Raw genomic sequence first — 15,441 nt, forward strand, 5'->3', positions numbered from 1 at the left:
ACATATATCTGCCTGCAGCTGTTACAGATGCTGCAGGATGACATTAAACCGGAAACTGTACCACTTGATTAATGCCTTGAGGCAATGCTCAGGTAACTATTGAAGTAAACAGGGTCAGCACTACAATAGCTGCTTTGGCACAGACTGCTGTATCCTTGTATTTTTGAGAGGGCTAAAGATTTTTGATCACACACTAAAAGAATGGAAAAAATAAGAAAACAAGTAGTAGGAAAAGGCCCAACATACTGGCCAAACATGAAAACAGAATTGGCTCTCAACTGAAAAGGGCGAGTCAAAATTGCCATAAAGAACTAAAGGAGGTTTGAAATCACCTACTGCATTTTATCCCTTGGAGATGTAGAGCTCTTATACAGTGGTACCTCAGGTTACATATGCTTCAGGTTACATACGCTTCAGGTTACAGACTCCGCTAACCCAGAAATAGTACCTCAGGTTAAGAACTTTGCTTCAGGATGAGAACAGAAATCATGCAGCTGCAGCGAGAGGCCCCATTAGCTAAAGTGGTGCTTCAGGTTAAGAACAGTTTCAGGTTAAGAACGGACCTCCGGAATGAATTAAGTACGTAACCAGACGTACCACTGTATACAAAGAAATAAAGAAAATGTCTGTTTTATATGTATGTGACTTAAACATCTTTTTATTTCATTTGATCAGGAAATGTAATGTGTATACAAGTGAATAAAGAGGGCAACATGGTAGATGGACAGAGAACTCAAAAATGAATTATGCCTGATGACTTGGAGAGGAGCAGAGAAAAGTTTGCTCTACATACTCTGGGATGTACAATATGATAGGTCAAACAGCCCACTATGCCAGTCACAATCAACAGCACAGAATGCAAGGAGTCACAGGTTGGAGCAAAGGAAGAAAACTTATTCCAACTCAATTTGCCTATTACAAACAATGGATCTTAAGAGTCAAAAGCACAGGTCTTTTGCATCTACCATTAAAACCAGATTGTTATAAAACTGGAGATGCCAGGAATTGAACCTGGAACCATCTTCATGTAAAACAGGCACATTATAACTAAGCAACAGGCCCTCCACACCAAGTTAAAGGAGTCTTAGGGGAAAGTGGTCTTTGCTCCACCATGTTCTCTGTATCATTCCCTCTTCCATTACTACAGTCTTTCGTCATTTTATTTTTCTGCATTTACAGCACAAATTATGGGTACTCTTCTGTCCACCAGTGCATGCAGATCTTGAAGGAAATATTTAAAGTCATACCGAAAAGCAGATTTGCTCTGTAGCTTTATTGGAAAGAGATCCATTAAACACCTGCACAAGTGCATGCTAAACATACATCACTGTAGAAATACACCATTCATTCAAGCAAACAACCTGCCGGTTATTTGTTTTGATTTTAGTCATTTTGTCATTGAGCTGCTGCTCAATGTCTTGTCTGCATGATCAATTTGTTGACATATACTTGGATTTATTGCAGGTGACAACATTCTTGGAGCATATCCTCTCAAGCTTAACATAGCATTCAAGCTCACTTTAGAATTCCATATACAGCAATTTACGAAGGCAGTTCAGTTGACCCAAAGCCCTTACACATCTAAATGCTGCTTTTCTGGTACATATGGCAGTACCATTCAAAGAGCTATGACAATTATACTGTTTATAGCTCTGAAAATGGCGCTGCCATCTGCACCATGATTCACCAGGAAGGCAGAGTTCAACAGGTGGACAGTCGTTTGGTCTGCCGATCTAGCATGCTAAGTTTGTAGCTATCACCCCAGGAACTGGACTGAAAACAAAAGAAGCACAATATGGATTGGTCAGAAAACCTTCTAGCTTCCAACTCTGTGAGAAAGTTCATTTTCCAAATCTGCATTATTAGCGGCTGGAGAAAATTCTATTTTGTTGGCCACATGGGAGTATCCCAGTAGTCAATAATTTCTCACACGCCACCTTTTGCCACCATTTAGCCAGTAAGAAGCTTCTCAGAGGTAGAACAAGTTCTTCTTCTCTTTTCAGATGCATCACAACAGAAGAGGAAAAGAATATTTGCTTGTATGATGTTCTGTTTGCAGGTGTAGCTTCTTTGCTGCAGTGCAGTGTAAAACACTCAATTTTCATGACAATGTTTGGCCAGCATACACATTGGACAATGATTCACAAAAGCATTCCTGTGCTTCTCCACTTCAGTATCTCCTTAAGATGCCCCTCTTTGCTCTGGCTTTTGACACCTGAGATGTATATTTTTAGCACCCATTTTGTCTTTGAGATTGTAACATTTTTTATCATTTTGTTTTAATTGTTGTACCCCAGCCTGGCACTTTAGGGTGAAGGATGGTAGTAAAGCAAACAAAGAAATAATCATTTGCTTTCATTCTTTGTTTTACATTGTATGCTTTGCCATGTGGCTGCTAGTTAACAGGCAGGGAGGCATTGTTGGGCCTTGAATCCACAAGTATTGCCATGTAGAACCAATGTCACTGCTGGTAACAACATCCTAGTTATTCTTTGTACTGGTGTACCACCAAATCTCCCAGAACAAGGGCTTCTTTCCTTGGCTATGTGAATTCCAGATGAAATGCATCCGTATATAAGAAGAGGCTCGCAACAAGAAAACTTTGCTTCAAGCTGAAAAAATGCAATTTAAATCCTGAAGTAAGCAAAGTTGGATTCTGCATAGCATATATATGCTGCAAAACTGATACATACTTTGCATGCATTTTATTTAGAACATTTTATTTGTTCCATGAAAAAGAACAGAGAGCAATGCATGGCACACCAAAGCCTGGCTCTTAGGAATGGAAATTCTATTAAGTCTCCCTCCCTGATTCTTCTGAGATTTAAATCAGACACTTTCAGCAGTCCAGCCATATTGCACAGTAAGTTACCTCTTATGCCCCCCCCCCCTTTAAAGCTGTGGCCTCAGGATGCTGAGTTCTGTGCTCACTTACCCAATTTTGCACTTTTCAATGCTAAAGCAGAATGATTCATGGAATATACACAGCCTTGGCCTTAATGGACACACCAGAAAATGCACGAAAGAGGAAAGAACAGAAAAATGCTCTTCTTTTGACACATTATAGATGCCCACAACCATTACTGAAATAAATGTGCAGAATTTCAGCTTGTTTCAGGCCATTCATCAGTGACAATTTCCCCCCTTGGATCTGGGCTTGATTTGAGCCAAGGGAGATAATTAAAAATAAGTACAGTAAATGCTCCCAAATACCACTGAGGAGCCAATGTGAGACTGCCCTAATGGCACATAACTGGGATGAGGGAAAAGGTGGGACATAAATGCAATAAATAAATAAAAACCCACGGTCCAGCTGCTCAGGGTGGGGATTGGAGAGGGTTGCCAGCTCCAAGTGAGACCGACTCAGATTTCAATGGATCCCAGACCAGCTCAGCACCGCCCCCTCCTCTCCCTCTGCTAGTGAAGAGCCCGGCAGCATGTCTCCTGCCTGCCCCTTTTGGAGGTGGAAGATGGTGATCAGTACCAGAGTGATGCTTGCAGAGGAAGGGACACCACTCAATCCAGCACCCTGACCCCACCCCCACCCAAAGTGTGGCATAAGGGGATCTTGGATTGCTCTGGAAATAGCGGAATAGTGAATTCATTTGCTACAGGAAATTCTGGGGTAGAGCCACATGATCCTTATCTTGGAAGCTCTCCCAATAACCTAGGAAAGTTACTGAGATAACATTAAATATTGTTTCCTGTGCACACCCTGCCACCTGTTTGCACTAAAGTACATGCTGCAATGTTATTTTCATATGGCCTTATAAAATGAACCTCAAGTCCCCTCATATTTCATTTTCCCTTCAGACCAGTTTGATGGAAATTTGCCTTTTGAACATATGCAAAATAATAATAATAAATATCCAAGAAGATCAAACTAAATGATGTGTTTTGTTTATAAATAAATAACATTAGTTCCCTGCAGAATTTGATTTATCTTATCTGCAGTGAGTGGGCTTGATGAACTTTAATGAATTGCTCAGCAGAATCACAGTCAAACTAGTCCTCATAGTCATTTTTGCAACCTGTACCTGCAAAATAACCTAACATTTTGCAGACCACAACTTCCCGCTTTCCAGCCTGTCAGAGTTAATCATTTCATCACAATTGGTACCTCAGTACAGTTAATTCCCTTCTAAGATGAATCACTCATTTCTAATATTGCCTTAGCAACATGAACGTATTTTTACGTTGGAGTCTAATCAAAGCTGCGACTGAAGACTTGACAAATATGGTCTGTCCTTGTCATTGGCAAATTGCAGACTATGTTCTTGGTTGAACTCTTAGCATCCCACTAAGATGTTTCAACAGGAAAATAACAAGTAGATGAGCACAACACGTCTGGCAGGGTTATGGCAGCTACAAGGTCACAGAGTTTCAACTGAAAGAAAGAAATGCCTTCTGAAATTGGAGATAGTTTTAGTTGTTATAAACGGAACATCTTTTGACTGCTGTTCACCATCTGTTAATGCTATGTCAATGCAAAGCCCTGGGCTTAAATTCCTTGTTGTTGGCATACCTAAAATGGAATTGCACACACCTTATATTACAGCTTTGTAGCATAATAACTCATTGGTGGCTACCTGCTAAAGAAATATTCACATCATAGGCAGCCAATGCCATGCCCTTCTCCACCCCCAACAGCCCTAGCCAGGATGGCCAGTGGTCAGAGATCACGTTGGGTACCTCTGGGATTTTGCTGCTTTTAACTGGCGTTCAAATCATGAGTTCAAGCCATCATCAGATAGCTTCAAAAACTATTGTTTATGATTTTAGGAAGAAACCATAAAGAAGACACTTGTTAACTGCCCACTTAGCTCTGCATGGAACTTTCACACAAAAATGCATGAATTTTGCATTTCCCCCTAATTTATTTTAACATGCACTGCTCAATGGGTGTAAGGTAGCATAAATTTTTGTAGCTTATCTTCAAAGCCTCTGAAAACAGTAACATTTAAACTACAAAACAAGACATGCAGATACAGTATAGTGGCAGCTTGGGATGAAAAGAAATAATAGTGCATTTCCCTGCTTGCTTAGAGATATCTTTCCCTCTTGAGTCATTTTGGACAGTTTCCTCCAGCCTGAGAAAATGTTGCTTTAAAAACACCCAAGGTATTATGTGGACAAAGCTGACCCCATAATAGGAAATCCTGTATTGAGAATGTCTGTTAGGTGCTTTCCATCTTCCTCCTTAATGAGTTCATCTTTTTTCAGTAAACTTTTTATTTAAGTGCTCTTTGTCACACAGCATGGGCTGTTAATATTTTCTTAAACATCGGGATCAAATAAAAATAGCTTTCTTCTACAAGGAGCTAGGTTGATATTTGCCAATAAATATTTTTGCCCATGTACATGACCCTTAGTCATTTTATCAGACTTAGGTTCTGTGCTCACTTGCATTATCTTGAGCTCAGAATTCCTGGACCTTCTTGTAGCCTTTTGTTATGCTTCAGTCCTTGTTTGTAAAGTCAAGACTAAGAAAGTAGGTGGGAACTCATCAGGAGGTAAGTGCAAATGGGTTCAGGGAACTCCTTGAAGCCTTGTCTAGGAGAAATATGCAAAACTGAGGATAATATCAGAGTATTCCCATGATTTACTTCCTTCCAAAATATTTTTTTCAGTAATTCCCTTCTTGAAATACTGAGGTTTAGGATTCTTAACAAAAAAGGGGGTGTTCATAATATAAGCAGGCAAGCATTTTTGGGGGGACGACATGTATTCCACACTCTGCATTTCAGATTTCAGAATAAAGAATACAGTACTGTATTTTTTCCTAAATATAAGGCAGGCACTACTTCTGGCAGCAACATTTAAATAATATCTTATGAGTCTTAACTACCAGGTCCATTCCCTAAGACATGGGTTGACAAGCAAGATATTAAGGGAAGGACGACATTCTGTGGTGTCCTAACCATTTGTTCTGCTTTGTGATAAAATTCTTTCAAAATCTTCTTTTGCACATCTGTAGATCACCGTGCGCAACAATATTTGATCCCTATCACTGTACTTGGCAACAATAATAGCCAGCTCAGAACACTCAGTATAAAATGTGCCACCTGTCCTTTGGGCTACAAGAAAATGGCACACTTCATAATCAACTGCAAATTCCTTGCACTGAGCCTCCCTTTCTATTAACTTTCTTAACACCTGCTCTGTTTAGGGACCAGCATTCTGAAGAAAAGTGCCAGGTGAGGCAGCCATCACCACCTTTATTTCCCCATTCTAGCATTTCTCCAGAATGCCTCAGGACCCAGGCCCATGCCTGCCACTGAAGCCCCATCTCCCAATCCATTGCCCCCCTAATAAAATTGCTGGGGACCAACAGGGGGGCTTGGAGTGGTCACTGTAGTGCCCCTTGTTTAGGGCTTCTCAGTCCTGTAACTACTGAACAAGCCATTGAACAAGAGGAAGTTCTAGGACGTCCATTAAAATGAATAAATACACACATACACACACGGACACACATGAACACAGAAACATGTAATAAAATAAAAGACTTACAGAATATGTTCAGGGTTAGACAGGAACTGGTCTATTGCAGAACAGCAGGAGGAACTTGGAGATAGTGGAACAGCCACTTTTAGTGCAGGAGGGAGGGAAGGACAGACACAGTGGGACAAGGGAAGAAAGGGAAGAAAAACACAAATTATCACCATTACCCATCAATTAAATTCCTAATTAAACATGCCTAAGCAATGTGAAAGATCTGAGTACTGCCAGCACCGTGCCAATGCATCTACCTTAGAACAGAAACATTAATAACGTTATTTAATACAATGTGCCATCTGGTTCATTACTGTTAACACCTTATGTCATTCAAATAATGCTTGTATATTTTGTCTTCTGTAGGAGCTCATGTCTGACCATCACCACCAACCTCCATATCTGATCCCTAAACTGGATTTGCTTTTGGGTGATATGGTAAGGTTATTTAAGAGATATAATAATGCTCCAGTGTAATTGTTCACATTACCTAAGTACAACAATGAATGAAATCCACACCACGCAGTTGTTTCTGGATACCTGGAACCCACCTTTAAGATAACTGATGGATATTTTTCAAATAGGATTCATGGTGTTTAGTCGATCTAGCTCAGTATGGTCTACACCAGTAGTGTAGTTCTCCAGATGCTGGCCTCTAACCGCCTGCATCCCTGACCATGCTGGCTGGGGCTGATGGAAACTGGAATCCAAGAAGATTTTGAAGGCCACACATTCATCTACATAAATTGCTGTACCTCCTTCAGGGTTTCAGAAGAAAGTCTTTTCCATCCTTACTTCAAGATTCCAGCGATTGAACCTGGAACCTTTTGCATACAAACATGTGCTCCACCACTGAGCTACAGCCTCAATTCTTTTTTGTACAGGGAAAGTGTTCACATGTACAGACACTTTCATTGGGGTGAACCAAAGCTGTTTGCTTCCTCCCCCCTTATTTTCCTTATTTTAGTGATGGCACATGCATTCCATTCTAGCTCATTACAAAGAATAGGAGAGGGACATGGTGTGTGCCCTTCATATCCCCACCCAGTCCTTTCCTTTCACTTGATCAAGTTATGCTAGCTCTAAGTAAATAAATATGAAATAAAAAATCACTTCCAATTTAAGACATGATAAGGACTCAGTCAAAAATACACTGGTGAAGCCAAAAGGAAATTCTTTTGAATTCTCATCACGTCTGGCATTTCTGCTGCTAATGGTGTTTCATTTTTAAGCTGTTTTAATATTATTTTTGGTTTTAAATTTTATGAGGTCAGCATGCGGAGGTGAGGAAAACTGACCAACTGAGCTGCTTCAGCAAACCCCAGTGTCAAACAAATAAGCTCTAAATATAAATACTAATCTGTGATATTTTTGATAATGTGTTCAGATTAAGGAATGCCAGTGGGTGATTTCTGAAGCAACAGGGCAGAGATACACATTATTCTGGGGTATGCAAAACTGCAGCAGACAAGAAAAGCATTGAACTCATTTTGGCAATAGACACCACATGATGGCAAGTTACAATAAACTGCCTAATATGCAGCACAGAGAAGAGAAATGCCCCCATAAATGGCATTCTATCTCCCACGATTATGGAGTCTGATGGCATATAGATTAGACTCCGTCCCTCATTTGAAGTTAGAGGCAACTGTATTATAATGTAGGAGGATAAAAGAGAAACAGAAGATGAGGCCAGAAACTTACTCATCTTGTACAGAGTCCTGTCTGTAACAGAAGCCCATAAAAGATATTTAAGGCAAGGGAGATATGTGAGGAGCTACAAAGCAGATATGGGTATATTGCTCACACAATGTGTGGGCTGATTTCTTGTTTAAAAAATACAAGATAAATCCCATAATTGCTTCTGTAGAAGTTGAGCCTTTTAAATGAGGGAAAGATGTAGCAAGAACTACCAGGATGTCCCCTTTTCACTTCTGTTTTCTCTTTTAATTCCTTCTCTGGGAGACACTCCCCTATATAAGAAGTCACTTAAATGTAGTGGTATTTAGTTGTAATAAAGTGTTGCATAGGACAGAGGTTTCACAACACTGCAAAAGATGAACCTCTGTTTTCATGTACTTGGAGGAGTGTTTTAGGCAACTCACATTTTGTCTAATGGCAGATCCAAACTGACCTATTGGAATAAAGATGGACAGATTTTACACCTGCACGGTTCACTCTACAGAAACTAACTGCTTTAACTATGCCAACCCAAGACTATGAAGCTGCCTAAAATTATCAACAGAGGTATGCAATTCAATAAGTTGCCTGTTTCACCCAAGAGACATACATAGAAGAAGAAAGAAATATAATTCCCCCCAGAAATGTTCTGCAGTCAAATATCTGGGCATATGGATAATGCAAAATCTGAGTAGCTTATCAAAATATAACCACAGGAAATGATTACATAAAGTTAGAAATGAACTTAAATCATTGGGCACAACTAAATATATCGTGGTTGGGGAAGATGGTCATTTAAAAATGATATTAGCAAAAGAGGGTAGAAAGTTTTGCAATCACTTTGCTGGAAAATTGAGCCTTTTCATCACGTAGTGGTGCAATAAAGTGCAAGGCAAACCCCATAGATTGGGAAAATTATAAAATCCATGTTCAGAATTTAATGAAGTAACTAATATTAGTGGGGGTTGCTATTTGGGAGTGGGTTGGTATTTTTCTTGTTGTTATTTTATATTGCTGTTATATTTATTTAAAAACAGACCACAAATACATATATTAAAAATAGCACTTCATCAATAATCTGCCCAAATTTCTTTTCAGAAAAAAACTCTGGGGAAGGAACCAAAAGACACTTGGTAACACTCTGTTTGTAAGCAGCTTTCGTAACAGCTTGAGAGATGAGAATGAAAATGGATGAGCCCTTTATGTGAAATTACGCAACCATCTCATTGTAAAAGCAGCTGCTGAAAGCAATTGCTGAAAGCATTTGCCAGCTTTTTGATGGGGGGGGGCATGTACATTGTCAAGAGCTCTGCTACGTCAGAAAAGGCTCAGAAGTAGAAAAGGTCGTAGACTGAATACAGGCATAGTCCACCAGATATTTAAAAATAGACTTTGAATGAAGCAAAACAGTTTGTGTTCTGTAGGACAGGAAAAGCAAGTTCCTGAAAAGAGTTTCTTCTGGTAACCTAGTCCTATGAGATGCTGCATAGTGATAGTGCTCCATAGTACTGAATAGTAAGTTTCTTTCTGGGGGGGAAAAACCTTTAAACATTCAGAGAGACAAAGGTCATTAAGGAAGAAAACAGAGAATCAGTCTGAATCTTCTTGAACTGACTTTCCAGACATCACCAATCCCTTCAGCTCCCAATTTGTTTAACAGGATAAACTACCACATTAAATCAGGTCAGGAAGACGTACCACCAAGATGCTCCCCCCAACAACATGCACTGGGCAGTGACAGAATTTGTTCTACAGGCCAGCCACAGCTCTGCAACTAGGACGCCATTTCTGACCTTTGGGATCCTGAAAAGGAAACATTTAACACCACTTTGCTCCAATTTTTTCTGCAGCTGTGGAATAACTAATGAGTCACTTTGTGTTCCCTCATCAGAAAATTATCTCGTAGCAAAGCCTTACTGAACACAAAGTCTTTGTTGCTTTCTGATTACTGTTCCTTATTGATGTTAACAATTCCAGCGAGAAAACAAAAGTTCTCAAAGTGTTGTTCTCTCTGACACCCCGCCTGCACTAAATCATACAGCAACACTAAAACTATCTCTCTCATTCTATTCTTTCTCCCTCCCTCCCTGCCCACAGTTTCTATTCTGTGATGGAGACTTCAAGGCTTGCACCAAGAATGTCAAGAGCTACCATGGACTGCTCCTGTCTGAGATTGGTAGGCAAAATGAATACACTGTACTAATCAGACTCGATATAAATAGTAAATAAGGAAACTCTTCACTTGATCAACCTTTGGCTTGCTGCACTTCTCAAGGCGAACTGCTGACCTGAAAGAATCTGGGCTGGAGAATATACCTTCCCGTTCTGGATTGAGTAATTGCTTCCCATTGCCCAAGCTTGGCTTTTATATCCTGAGGTTGCTGGATACAGATTGCAATTGCGTGTTCCTCAATAAATAACTAAACTGCATTCACAATATAGCTGGTTGCCTGGGGCACTAGGACTAATAAAAACTGTATGCCTCTTTTGTCTTCTGCTGCCATCTATTTTTTGTTGTTGTCACCTGTCTCGAGAGACAATGGTGTGCACCTCCAGGGCTGAAGTCAAGCTGCTGGAGAATCACAGTGCTTGCTGTGGCTGCGGAGAGCAGAAACTCATAACTGAGGCCTCCCACGTCATTTTTGCTGTGCTAGCAGCACCAAAGTGACCTCCCAGGGGCGCACGCCTGGGCAGTGCATATGGAGGTCCTTGGCTGCCTAGATAATAATACCTGTCCCCCGCTGTCTCGGCTTCACTTGCTACTGTGGTCCAAAGGAAAGCAGACACAGAGAATCAGTTTCAGGAGCAAATGACATTTGGCACCAGCTTAGCTGCAGGACTTGCTGGAAGATGCAGGACAAGATGCAGTCCAACCGTCTTCTTGACTCCACTCTGGATTTGTGTAGAGTTTATGCCTTAACCATCTACTACAAGCTGAGATACTCATACAATTGAATGATGACATTTTAAAAAATAGCATCACCACTGACAGCTACTATGAAATGCCCAGGTTAGCACTATGCAAATCTTCCTCTGCATAGAAATCCATGCCATTATTCCATGGCCTTTTGGATATCACTTTTTGTGGGGAGGAGGGTCTTATCAGGGGGGTTCAGGCCAGAGAGGAGACAGTTTCTTGATCAACTGACAGGTAGAAATCAGACAGGCTGCTGGTGCAGAGGAAACTTGGTGGCATCCATTCGTGACAGAATGGCCAGATTTAAGAAAGGCAGCAGATTTGGGAGCTGTGAATCAGTCAGCGACCCTGGGTTGGCCCTCTAATGTTGTATGACTTCCTAGACCAGGAGTGTTAAGGGCTGTGGCATGCATATCTCAGTTGGAATTACCTTTAGCTCCTCCTCTGACCATCAGGCCCTGGGTTGCACCCAGAACTCCAATCCAACTCACAAGGTTCTCAAGTTTAATCACGGTGGCACCTGATAATGCTGGGAAGAGCAGCTATCATATACTTGACCTGACGTCCTCATTCAAGAGTGACTGCAATGGAAAATCCAAGGGTATTTGAAAAGTCAAACATTACCTATCATGCTATGATAATGGTTCAATATTTCCAACCCCAACGGATTTTCCAGGTGCCATGACATCTGATGTAACTACTACACAAATAATACTTTCCTTTATCTAATTAAGCGGCTTGAACATAAGGTGAGGTTGGTTGGTGCATCTCTTCATTACACAGGAGAACAGTAGGAACAGAGGGAAAGTCTGAACAGGTTTCTAACATTCAACATGAACAAATATTGATCTTGCATGATAGACAGAAAGGTTATCCCTTTAATGTCCGAAGCCAACCAAATTGGACAAGCAGTAGAAAGAAGCTCTGAGCAGCTAAGATCAAGGTCCCCACTTTGGCTGAAACACTGTATGAAGCTCTTCGCCTAACAGTGATCAATCTGTCTTTCATTCTCATTCTCCAGATTCTCATGGTACTAAACTAACATTGTACAATTTTGTGCTAAGACCTCTGAGATACTAAGATGTGAATGCCATGAATAATGAAAAACAAATATAACTGTTACTCAAATGAAAGACCATGTGGGGGAAAGCAAGGATAGATTTTATACCAAGCAGTGGCTATGCTGGTGGCTAAAAAGCATTCAGATGCAATCAGATTAGAAATCCTGAAAACACAGATAAAGTTTTAATTTATCAGCAAAGACTTCTTGCTAATTAAAAAATTCGATTCAAGGTAGCAGACATTGAATAAGGGTTATTACCATTATTGCCAGTCCAGGAGAATGCAAATGTGATGCCTGATAAGGAGGCAGTGTTTCTGCTGACGGAAGTGCTTCATGCTTCATCTCATACCATCATAGCTATACTTACACTTCAGTGATTGGATGGAGAACATTCTGTTATGTTCTTAAAGAAAATTCATGAACACTAAGACTATAAAAAGCTATCAGTCATGATAGCTACATTATACATCCAGAATCAGAGCCAGGTACACCAGTGAGAGAGGGCTTTTGCTCCTATGACCTGCTTGTGGGATTTCCAGAGTTATCCGGTTGGCCACAGTGAGATGATGATGGACTAGATAGGCCTTTGGCCTGAGGCAGCAGGGCTTCCTTAGGAAAGGAAAAAGAAGATGACAGAAGAATCACAACCCACCCTGAAGGATTTTGTGAACTGGGAAAGCAAAATAGAGATGACTAGTAACTGCCAAATATGGATGCAGGCAAGCCACTGGGAGCAAGCATAGCTGCCTGCATCTCATCTGTGAGGGAAGCATTAATGGAACACCTGGGAAATTGTTGCCAATGGGCTTCAGCGACCCATAAGGACATTATATTCCTATTATATGCCAATGCTCCCAAACTGCACAATGCAAAAATTAATTCATTATGCAAGCTGGTTGGGCAAAGCATATTGAAATAGGAAACAGTCATGCATATGAAACAGCGCAGATATTTAATTTGCTGAAACAATATTTAATTTAAGTTACTTAGCATGCATACTCAAGTCAGAAATACAATGTCACAGGACTGACAATTACACTGAAACCAAATTGTGGACATCCGGTGCAACCTTAAGCAGCAAGGTCATTGTTTTTCATTATCCTTCAAAACAATGACTCTGTTTTGGAAGGCCTAAAGAGATATGCCATGGCTGTGATACATTGTGAGAGAAGGAAGACATAGATCCACCTTTACTCACACTAGCCCTCGCTGTGGCATACCCAGAGTCCTGTTACTGTAGGTAGGGTGGCAACTGGGAAACACTGGCCTGCGAAGTGCTCCAATTGGAGAACAGCCTTTACCAAAGGTGTCATGGGCTGTGAAGACACTCGAACTCAGGACGCAAGGGAGAAATGTGCTAAGAGGAAGGCACGCTTGGCATATCCACACCATGATCAACTCCCACCCGGAAACCAATGTCCCCACTGTGGAAGGACGTGTGGGTCCAGAATTGGCCTCCACAGTCACTTATGGACTCATTGTTAAAACCGTGCCTATGGAAGACAATCTTACTCGGCTACTAGTGATCGCCAAAGAAGAAGAAGGTAGGGTGGCACAGGGGAAATATGACTAGGATCTCTCCATGCATGGTGGTAGTGGTTCAGGGCAGAGCTTGCAGCTGTGCCTTGGCAATCCAATTCATACTTGCTATTTTCCCAACTAAAACAACAGTGGTGTCTGTCAAAATTGTAGAGGCAGGTTATTAATTGAGTTGCACACTTTTGTTCTTCTCTCAATATATTACTAATAAGCAACCCATGACAAATATGAAAACAAAATATTAAGCACCAAACATTAAATTGTCAAGCTATAGTGGGATGAGGGTCTTGAATTGTTGGCATCTGAATTTCAGCACTTCAGCCTCCAGCTGGAGAGCCACAAGAACAGCCTTATTCTAAAGATATGCATCTTTTCTGTTTCCAAGCAAACTCTGCCACCAGTTTGGTCAGCTCTATATAAAAGAGCCCGCAATAGACCTGGGAGAAATTGTCATGCCAAAGGCAGTTCCTAAAATGCAGATTGGCTCACAGTCTCTGATACTGACTTGACTCTTAAGTTCAGCTCATACCTGAACTACTGCTTGCTAAATCTACCAAGGGCAAGATCCATAGCACACATTTAAAGTTACGTGACTTCTCCCAAAGAATCATGGCAGCAGTAGTTTCCTCATAACAGAGCTGTAATACCCAGCACTCTTAGCAAACTAAGTTCCAGGATTCTTTGCGGGAAGTTGTGTGTGTGAATAATTATGTTACAGATCTGTGCTAAGCCTTGGCTTCTGGTTTGTTATGGTTTGCCCTACAGACCATTCCAGCATTCTCTTTCTTAGGTTTCCAGGCTATAATTGGCTCAGACACCGACAGCTCTTTCATGCTGCTTATATCCCAGCGTGGCAATAACAATTTAAAATAAAGTTGAATGCATCAGCATGCCAGTGGATTCCAGGCTCAAGGTGTCCTGGATGTAAATATATTCATCGCCAGAGTCAACACCACACACAAGGATGGCTTTATCTCAAATCTTATAACAAAAGGTTTCAGCATTCAATGTTATCTCTCTCTTCCAGTGTAGGCTCCTATTAGAATACATTTTACTTACTGTTGGTATTTTGAAGCTCTAACTCCCATTTGCTACCCATCCTTCTACATTCTCCCATTGTAGTAGATAAACATCTTGATTTTATTCAGTACAACTACAAGAGGTTCTTTCCTTTGCAGGATTTATTACTCTTGCTACTGAAACTTTCAAAGCTGGGTAACTGCAGCCCTCTTCAGAATACTGTGCAACACTGAACGTTAGTGTCCTGCAGCCATAGGTTGGGATGCTCACAGGAGCCTGATTATCCACACTGTCAGAGCATCCAAATGCATAGGAACTGTCAGATACAGATGGGTCTATTTTGTAAATGGTACACATTGAGGATATTACTCCAGGCACGAAAAAAGAATGTAGACTGCTAAATGCAACAGAAAGAAGCTTTGTTAAGAAGTGTGGATTCATTCATCATGCCAGAGCATATTATGATTGCAGCTACAACAAGTACTAATACACAGCTAGAATACATCTGGTTGGCCACTGGCCTATGTGGAAATCTTAAGATATTGTCAGGTCCTACTTCCTGCTGGTCACTTGTTCTTCCTGCAATATTCACATGGAAGCAGGGTCGGCATCAGCACCTGCCACAAGGCTCCCCAGAACCTATTCCTGTCCGGTCAGTTAAGAGCTACCATGTCAAAATCCCTGCAATATCTCAGAGGGCCCAACACAGTGCTGCTCCAGTGCATTTCAA

General features: G+C 40.9%; 1 protein-coding gene across 9 annotated transcripts in view; it reads right to left on the minus strand.

Moving 5' to 3' along the window:
- The window catches only part of HTR4 (5-hydroxytryptamine receptor 4), a 168,824-nt gene that overhangs the window by 30,313 nt on the left and 123,070 nt on the right, over positions 1–15,441 (minus strand). For 3 of the 9 annotated variants that reach the window (XM_083482506.1, XM_083482505.1, XM_083482507.1), the window contains one exon: positions 6,511–6,586. The exons of the other annotated variants lie outside the window; for them this stretch is intronic. In XM_083482506.1, coding sequence (XP_083338632.1) covers positions 6,526–6,586 — 61 coding nt within the window. In that variant the 3' untranslated portion in view covers positions 6,511–6,525. The remainder of the gene's footprint in view (positions 1–6,510; positions 6,587–15,441) is intronic. 9 annotated transcript variants of the gene reach the window in all.

Source organism: Podarcis liolepis (assembly GCF_965112155.1).
Source record: "Podarcis liolepis genome assembly, chromosome: 2".
Classification (NCBI taxonomy): domain Eukaryota; kingdom Metazoa; phylum Chordata; class Lepidosauria; order Squamata; family Lacertidae; genus Podarcis; species Podarcis liolepis.